At 43.6% G+C, this 9,948-nt stretch overlaps 1 protein-coding gene across 1 annotated transcript; it reads right to left on the minus strand.

Annotated features, from left to right (window-relative positions):
* Nucleotides 1–2,589: 2,589 nt before the first annotated feature.
* Nucleotides 2,590–8,892, minus strand: LOC128703521 (protein O-linked-mannose beta-1,2-N-acetylglucosaminyltransferase 1-like). Its single transcript, XM_070104697.1, has 12 exons — nt 8,826–8,892; nt 8,402–8,478; nt 8,079–8,282; nt 7,667–7,883; nt 6,524–6,654; nt 5,745–5,815; nt 5,156–5,416; nt 4,815–5,010; nt 4,503–4,693; nt 3,985–4,274; nt 3,545–3,647; nt 2,590–2,602 (listed from the first exon to the last, which is right to left on the minus strand). The coding sequence occupies exons 1-12, from the start codon at nt 8,890–8,892 to the stop codon at nt 2,590–2,592; spliced, it is 1,821 nt and encodes a 606-aa protein (XP_069960798.1).
* Nucleotides 8,893–9,948: the final 1,056 nt, after the last annotated feature.

The following is a 9,948-nucleotide window of genomic DNA, read 5'->3' on the forward strand; positions in this document are numbered from 1 at the left end:
TGGTGGTGGTGATGGTGATGGTGGTTGGGTGGTGGTGGTTTGGTGGTGGTGGGGTGGTGGTGGTGGTGGTGGGTGGTGGTGGTAGTGGTGGTGGTGGTAGTGGTGGTGGGGGTGGTGGTGGTGTGGTGGGGGGGTGGTGGTGGTGGTGGTGGTGGTGGTGGGGGTGGGGTGGTGGTGGTGGTGGGTGGGGGTGGTGGGGTGGTGGTGGGGTGGGGGTGGTGGTGGTGGTGGTAGTGGTAGTGGTGGTGGTGGTGGGGGTGGTGGTGGTGTGGGGTGGTGGTGGTGGTGGTGGTGGTGGTGGGGTGGTGGTGGTGGTGGTGGTGGTGGTGGGGTGGTGGTGGTGGTGGTGGGTGGTGGAGTGGTGGTGGTGTTGGTGGGGGTGGTATTGGTGGTGGTGTGGTGGTGGTGGTGGTGGTGGTGGTGGTGGGTGGGGGTGGTGGGGTGGTGGGGTGGTGGTGGTGTTATGGTGGTGGTGGTGGTGGGGGTGGGGGGGTGGTGGTGGGTGGGGGGGGGGGTGGGGGTTTGGGGTGGGATGCTGCATTCCCCACCACCACCTTAACCACCCGGAAAATCGAAATTATCAAAAATTACAGACTATCCCCAAGGGGGAAAAACTGGGCGAAATATCGGAGGAGACACGATCATGACGTAGAAAATTAAAAAAAAAATGGTGTTACATTGAGATGGACTTGTTATTAAATTGACAGGGAGCACTAAACCCACAGGGGTGACAATGATTTTGGGGAATAAGAGGCTACATGTCAGGGAGCAATATATTGCCAAATTTAATACGCAGCTTGCAAACAAGGCGACACCCTGACAATACCATCAAAAACCCCGGGGGGGCCCCGGGCCGGGGTGACCCCCCCCATCCCCCTTCGGGGTCAATTTCCCCGGTCACAATTTCAAAAAACAATTGGGTTTTACTGGGTTAGGTTGGGTTTACACAAAAAAAAAAAAAGGGGGGGGGGGGGGGGGGGGGAAGGGGGGGGACAAAAAAAAAAAAAAAAAAAAGGGGGGAGAGAGAGAGAGAAAGAGAGAGAGAGAGAGAGAGAGAGAGAGAGAGAGAGAGAGGGGGAAAAAAGGGAGAAGAAGAGAGAAGAGAAGAGAGAGAGACAGACAGAAGAGACAAAAAAAGAGAGAGAGAGAAGAGAGAAGAGAGAGAAGAGAGAGAAGAGAGAAAAGGGAAAAAAAAGAGAGAGAGAGAGGGGAGACAAAAAGGGAAAAAGGGGGGGACAAAAAGAGAGAATAGGGAAGGTAGATATATTAAAATGGGAATAGGGAAAGGTTGGGATAAACGGGGGAAAAAAGGGGGGAAAGTTGGTTTGGGGGGGGGGGAAAAGGAGAAAAAGGGGAAAGAGGAGAGAGAAAACCCCCCCTTTTTTCAGTCCAAAAGAGGATGATCCCCCAGTTTGAGTGAGGTGATCATGGGAAAATAAAGTAAAAATTGAACGATACATATTTGTATTACAATGGGAAAAGGTCACATAAATTTTAGGTGAACTTGTGCAAGGGCCTAGGCCCTACAGTTCCCCCTGGCTTCATGTTTTGAGTGACCCTCCCAGTAGATGGCTGTGGGGAGTGCCAGGCGGGTTTGGACACATGGGGAATTTAGCATGGGTCGGGGATGGGAGGCATTATGAGTCATGGGTGAAAGAATGGGTGCTTTTGCACGGTTCATGGGTCTGGTGATGAATTTGGACGACCCATGGGTCAGAAAATGGGTCAGTCTAGAGGCAGGTCACTCTCCTCATGGGTCAGAAAATGGGTCAATCTAGGGGATACCCCCCCTGGGGGGAAAAATGGGGCAATCTAGAGGAGGGCACTTCCCCCCGGGGCTCACCATGGGGGCAGAAAATGGGTCAATCTAGAGGCAGGTCACTCTCCTCATGGGTCAGAAAATGGGTCAATCTAGAGGCAGGTCACTCTCCCCATGGGTCTACTGACTCATGGGTCAGAAAATGGGTCAATCTAGACGCAGGTCACTCTCCCCATGGGTCTACTGACTCATGGGTCAGAAAATGGGTCAATCTAGACGCAGGTCACTCTCCCCATGGGTCTACTGACTCATGGGTCAGAAAATGGGTTAATCTAGAAGCAGGTCACTCTCCCCATGGGTCTACTGACTCATGGGTCAGAAAATGGGTCAATCTAGACGCAGGTCACTCTCTCCATGGGCCTACTGACTCATGGGTCACAGGAGAACGCTGAATAACGAGGTTAGTGAGATTAGAGGAAGGGGCAAGACTGTGATCATGGGCCAGACGTGGGTTCAACTCCAGTAAGGTCATCTCCCACCTATCTCTGACCTTCGTTTGGGGCTCCAGCTCCGCCACGGGCCCGCAAATTTTTTTTCTGGATTTTTCCGCTTGGGGAAAAGAAGGGGATAAGGGTTTTTTGGAAGGCTGGTTTTATTATCTCCAAAAAGCTGTCTTTAATAACACAGCGGGTTTGGCTTAAACTTGTATATACACTGAGGGTGCCAGTGTATATACATGAGGTGTATATCTCAGTGATATGCAAAAATGTATTCTCATTTTATATACACTGAATGTTTTTAGTGTATATACACTGAGGGGGTTTTATATCTCAGTGTATATACCTGGAGGTGTATATCCAGGTATATTAGGTGTATATCTTTAGTGATATACACGGGGGTTTATCTCAGTGTTTTACACTGAGAGGTAATTTCCCGTTTATACACGGTGTTAACTCATGATATAAAATTTTAGAGGGATATTCAGTGTATATACACTGGAGGGTTTTTCTGTTATAACAAGGTGTATATCTCCCGTGTATATCACTGAGGGTTATATCCAGGTATATACACTGAGAGGTTTTCTCTGCATATCACTGAGGGTTTTTCAGTGTATATACACTGAAATTTTTATCTCAGTGAAAACACTGGGGAACATTTAATCAGTATTTTTTGGTTTTAAAATATTCTTGACTGGTGGGGGGGACAGGTGACATCGCCAGACCCTCGTGTAGTAATAGTCTTAAAACCCCCAAAAAACCCAAACCACCCTTTAAAGCCCCTCGTGAGTAGATATCTTGAAATCCCTTTAAACCAACCAACCACCCTTTTGACCTCGTGAGTGATATCTTAAAACCCCCATTAACCAACCAAAACCAGCCTTTGACCTCGTGTGTAGATAGTTTTGAAACCCCTTAACCCAAACCCAAACACCCTTAATGCCCCTCGTGTATAGATGTCAAAAACCCTTAACAACCCAAACCCAGTTTTGCCCCCTCGTGTATGATATCGAAACCCCCAAACCCAAACCAAAAGTTTCCTGGAGTAGATAGTTTTAAAACCCCCTTAAACCCAAACCCACAAAAATGATCCTCGTGGTAGATGTCCGAAACCCCATTAACAAACCCCACCCTTTAAAGATTCGTGTAGTAGATAGTCTTAAAACCCCCAAACCCAAACCAACCACCCTTTAATGCCCCTCTGATAATTCTTGAAACCCCCTTTAACCAAAACCACCCTTAAGCCCTGGTGTAGTAGATAGACTTGAAGCACCACGTTTCGACTCACCAAAAGGGCGAAAAGGGGCAGCCCACGAGATAGAGCACAACCCCATGCCATCGTAGACGTATTACGCCCTTGTCTCTGGGCCCCGTCGTACGCCCGGAAAACACTGCAAAGGGGGAAAAGGGAAAAAATCCTACAGCAAACATGGAACCCCAACACCCGGTTGATCACGCAGATTCCCCATTACAGTTTAAATCCCCCTTTAATGGCCCTTGAAGGTACTTAATGGCCCCTAAAGACCCTTAAAAAGGCTTATAGGATGATTTTTAGGTTAGAATCTACTTAAAAAATTGGCAACACTGTTATTATTATTATTATTATTATTATTATTATTATTATTATCACACATTCAGGGGAATAAATCCATGGGGGTCCCACATCCTGAGGGGGAAATAAAATCAACCCCCAAGAAATTAGGGGCTGGCCATTCCCTCTGATCAAACCCCTTCTCCCCGCCTTCTCCATGAGGAAGATGGTGTAGCTGCCGTAGTCGTCGTTGTCGTCCGTGGCGTAGAGGTAGATAGCCAGTGGTCGTGGTGGTGGGTCGTGGTGGGTCGGGGTGAGTGGAGGTGAGTGGTGGTGGGTCGTAGTGGGGGAGGGTGCTGGTGGGTGGTGGGTGGTAGTCGTCAACCAGGTCAGCCCACACAGGTCGTGGCTGGGAAGGTGGTCGTTAAGGGTGGTCGCTGAAGCCAGGTCAAGGCTCAATCTCTGGTCGTACTCTGCTCTGGTTACACTGTAATGATTATTATCACCATTATTAATAGTAGTAGTAGTGGTAGTAGTAGTAGTAGTAGTAGTAGTAGTAGTAGTAGTAGTAGTAGTAGTATTAGAAGTAGCAATACAGGTCATTCTATGCCCTTGTGTACCTGTTTCCCTCCTCCTGAACCACGTATCCCTCTCTACTCCCTGAGTAACTACACTCCTCGCCCCTTGTGCACCTGTTGTCCGCCTCTCCACTCACAGGTTGACATCCATGAGGTTGACTTGCTTGACCTGGTTGTAGATCATACGGTTGAAGTAGATCTCCTGTTCGAAACCGCTGACGTGGACCCCAGCTGACCCTGAGTGAAACGTTCTGGAGACCTCAGGGAAGACGACGTCTCGCCCCTTTCTCAAGTCTTCCCATGTTAACCACCAATCCCAGTCTCCAATCTGTAAGATTATTGTTATTTAATTAACGTAGATTCCGGCGGGCGAAACGTCATCAAATGATACCCTACTGAACTGAAAGTCAATCCTGGTTGATAGGAAGGGTGACGTCAGGTCAACTCACCCCTGGTGGCACCCAGTGGTTGATAATCTGGCTGGCATACGATCTCTTGACCATCCAGCCATACATAGGGTAGGACCTGGCTCTCAGCAGCACTCTGGGGTCACTGGCTGTGTCAGAGTAACTGTTGCTACTGAAAGCATTGATGCAGAAGACAGTGGGGTCTAAGTCTAACAGTGGAGCTACGTGATGGAAGTACCTGGAACATACGAACACGTATGTATATATACATATATACTGCAACCATTACAATTTAAATATGTGAGAAAAAATTATTAAACATTAGTTCGCTTCTGCAGTAACAAACACGTAATAACATTGACCCTTATGGAACGTTGACTGACCTGAGGAAGTCTGGAGAGAGGAGGAGGTCATCTTCAAGCACTATGGCCTTGTCAGCTCGGGGGAACTCCCTGAAGACGCTGTAGAGAGCGAACCTGACGTTAGCGTTGGTGCGGTTACTGTGGATGCCTTCTGGTCTGTGTACTGTTACAGTTACATTCAACAGCTCCGTCAAGTCAAGAGTCTCCTGGTGAGCCCCGTCGACCACCACCAGCACCTCCGTCTGTGACGAACCAGCAATGCTGAACAAGTTCCTCAGCAATCTTAGAAGGGAAACTAAAAATATGAGTCCCCATATTCTAGTGGAGAAAGACGGAGTGTTGAACACACATGGAAGGAGAAGTTCCACACATGTGGTATGAGAGGTAATCATGTTTGATCTAAGGAAGGAAACCAGAGCTCCAGTTCCCTGGATTATGTATACATGTTTCACTCGTAGGAGGCCCTGAGATGGTACTCCAGTAGTTGTAACCATCTTGTTTGTATGTTAAATCTGAAGTAAACGATAACTCGGGACCACCTACAAGCAAAACACCCTGTGTGTTTATATATATGGACATATATATTCAAAGTGAACAAGTCTGGAGTTACCTGTACAAGTGATGGGGCTTATTAGCAGTGATCACAACAACTGGGATGACCTCTTTCATCTGGATGACTTCCTAGTAAAAAAAAATGTCTGAATCACAAAAAAATAATCACGTAAGATCACAAAACATATTTAAATCACAGACATGAACTAAATCGTGAGGAAGGTTTTCTAAATCACTCTTACCATAAAAATTCTATTGTTTGTGTTATTTAATAATAATGATCGACAGCTAAATTGATTTTTAATCAACAATTATATTTAATAATGGGAAGAATAGTGGAAGTGAAGGTTGATATTATAGCTTTCAAAGAGACAAAACTCTCCGTATTAATATTTTATCATTTACTAAGATTTCCACAGATCTCGTATCCACCAGAATGTTATTAACTGTAGAAGGCTGATGCTGAGACCGAAAGGACTGAAGAACAGATTGAACTAACTGACCTTAACTCGCTTCATTGAGTTAAGGTCAGTTAATTCAATCCTTATCCTTGACTCTATGGAACATTTCAAGGATTTTCACGGAATTTCCTAACTCATTCTGCAACACTAACTCATTCTGCAACACTAACTCATTCTGTAACACTAACTCATTCTGCAACACTAACTCATTCTGCAACACTAACTCATTCTGCAACACTAACTCATTCTGTAACACTAACTCATTCTGCTGTTGCAGCTAGAGCTGCAATGGAACACTAGGTTCCTGCAGTTATAACACAACTCATTTTAGTGAAGGTATAAAGGCAAGTAATTATGGTTAGGTCTTCCTAATTACCTGAAGCATGCGGGTCCCTGGGAAGTAGGTACCGTGGCAGGTACACAGGTCGTTGTAACCCTCGTACCTCTCACAGAAGGTGACCTGATGTTGTAGTGAAGGTACGGTGTACCATGAGCACCTCTCCTTGTCTGAAGCAGGTACGGTGCTGTTATTGTACATTATGTTACTGCTACTGCCACTACTACTACTACTACTACTACTACTACTACTACTGCTACTGCTACTGCTACTGTCACTACTACTACTGCTACTACTACTGCTACTACTACTGCTACTGCTACTGCTACTGCCACTACTACTACTACTGCTACTACTACTGCTACTACTACTGCTACTGCTACTGCCACTACTACTACTACTTCTACTGCCACAACTACTACTGCTGCTACTGCCACTACTACTACTGCTGTTACTGCTGCTACTACTACTGCTACTGCTACTGCTACTGCCACTACTACTACTGCTACTACTACTGCTACTACTACTGCTACTGCTACTGCTACTGCCACTACTACTACTGCTACTACTACTGCTACTACTACTACCACTACTACTACTACTACTACTACCACTACTACTACTACTACTACTACTACTACTACCACTACTACTACTACTACTACTACTACTGCTATTACTACTACTACTACTACTACTACTGCTATTACTACTACTACTACTACTACTACTGCTATTACTACTACTACTACTACTACTACTACTGCTATTACTATTACTACTACTACTACTACTGCTATTACTATTACTACTACTACTACTACTACTACTGCTATTACTATTACTACTACTACTACTACTACTACTACTACTACTACTACTACTACTACTACTGCTATTACTATTACTACTACTACTACTACTACTGCTATTACTATTACTACTACTACTACTACTACTGCTATTACCACTCTCCCTCTCAGTGTGTATTAACTGAGATATATATATCTCAGTGTATATACACTGAGATGTATATATCTCAGTGTATATACACTGAGATAATGTGCATATCACTCTGTACACTTATAGTGTACATACAATTCGCGATCATAATGACTCGCTTGATAGTCTTGAAACCCCATAACTTAGACCAGCACATCTGACCTAACAAAGACAACTAACCTTGGAGGCTAGTCCTGGCTAGGTAGGCGCTGAGGTGGAGGCTAGCTGAGGGATACTGTCCCAGCTGCCTAGTAGATATCCCTTCAGCAATCGTGGGTCCTCCCACCACGCCCACCCACGCCCACGCTTCTCCCTGTGCTGCTCGCGCCGCCCACGCTGATCCGAGTTCCCTGAGGACGCTCTCCGCTGCGTTACCCAGGAACATGACCCATTCTGGCTGTTGGGGTTGGCAAAATGCATGTGTACACGGGTGTACACGGGGGTAATAGATAGTAGAGGTCTCAGGAGTGGACACCAAGGCTATCTATCGAGAAGAACTAGGGAGTAGATAGGTGAAAGAGGCAACGAGAGTAAAGCAGAAGGCTCTCTCCCCACCATCCTTAATAATAATAATAATAATAATAATACTGACCACGCCCACTAACAGCAACACACGCCCACGCTGCACGCCCATCACACCCTCACGTAAACGGGCGTGCTCAGCAGGCTGGTACGTGAGATAATGACGTGCCATCATGACCTGGCCACGTACCTGGTGCACGGCCAGCAGGTGCACTCCTGAGTGACGTGCACCACTCCGTGCACCACTCACAGCCTCGCCCGTACGGGTGTACACCTTCAACCATCGTTCGTAAGGACGTAGAGAAATAATAATTAATAATAATAATAATAATAATAATAATAATAATAATAATAATAATATACTGGTTCATACAGACAGATGGTTCTACTCACCAGCTGACCGTCCAGACTGACAGTCACACAGGTGGTGTTGACAGTTACAGTCAGCTGGAAACTGTGGGCTCGATCACCTGTAACAGAACACCACCTATTATTATTATTATTATTATTATTATTATTATTATTATTATTATTATTATTATTATTATTATTATTATTATTATTATTATTGTTATTATTATTATTATTATTATTATTATTATTATCAGTAATCAGCGTGTATACTATACCTTGTATTTTCCTGTGTATACCGAGGTTGTAAGGCCGGTACTGTGTATCCCCTGTATAAAAGAAAGTATGTATATATATATATATACATATATATATATATATATACATATATATATATATATGTATTTACGTATGAATATATGTATGAATATTCTGGTATAGTACGTGTTTGGGATCTGTTACGTACTGGCTATGTTCCTCCATCTTAGTGAAGGATGTTCCTTGCTGCCCAGCATCATGGGGAGCACTGTCATCTCCGGCAGCATCAACACCAACACCAGGGTAGTTACTCCCTTACTTACTCTCCCCTTTATTGTCTCCATTATTATATACTAAATTATAATTATTATTATTATTATTATTATTATTATTATTATTATTATTATTATTATTATTATTATTATTATTATTATTATTAGTGGTATGTAGTATTATTAATATGCATTATTATTATTACGGGAGTATTATTGTGAGTGTTGTTAGTGTTATATTGTGTGTTGTAGTGTTATATGTGTTAGTTGGGACGGGAGTAAATCTGTGAGTGTTGTTAGTGTTATATTGTGAGTGTTGTTAGTGTTATATTGTGACTGTTGTTAGTGTTATATTGTGAGTGTTGTTAGTGTTATATTGTGACTGTTGTTAGTGTTATATTGTGAGTGTTGTTAGTGTTATATTGTGAGTGTTGTTAGTGTTATATTGTGACTGTTGTTAGTGTTATATTGTGACTGTTGTTAGTGTTATATTGTGACTGTTGTTAGTGTTATATTGTGACTGTTGTTAGTGTTATATTGTGAGTGTTGTTAGTGTTATATTGTGACTGTTGTTAGTGTTATATTGTGAGTGTTGTTAGTGTTATATTGTGACTGTTGTTAGTGTTATATTGTGACTGTTGTTAGTGTTACACTTTGACTGTTGTTAGTGTTATATTGTGACTGTTGTTAGTGTTATATTGTGACTGTTGTTAGTGTTATATTGTGACTGTTGTTAGTGTTACTGTGACTGTTGTTAGTGTTATATTGTGACTGTTGTTAGTGTTATATTGTGACTGTTGTTAGTGTTACTGTGACTGTTGTTAGTGTTACTGTGACTGTTGTTAGTGTTATATTGTGACTGTTGTTAGTGTTACTGTGACTGTTGTTAGTGTTACTGTGACTGTTGTTAGTGTTACTGTGACTGTTGTTAGTGTTACTGTGACTGTTGTTAGTGTTACTGTGAGTGTTGTTAGTGTTATATTGTGACTGTTGTTAGTGTTATATTGTGACTGTTGTTAGTGTTATATTGTGACTGTTGTTAGTGTTATATTGTGACTG

The sequence above is a fragment of the Cherax quadricarinatus genome, chromosome 93 (assembly GCF_038502225.1).
Source record: "Cherax quadricarinatus isolate ZL_2023a chromosome 93, ASM3850222v1, whole genome shotgun sequence".
Taxonomy (NCBI): domain Eukaryota; kingdom Metazoa; phylum Arthropoda; class Malacostraca; order Decapoda; family Parastacidae; genus Cherax; species Cherax quadricarinatus.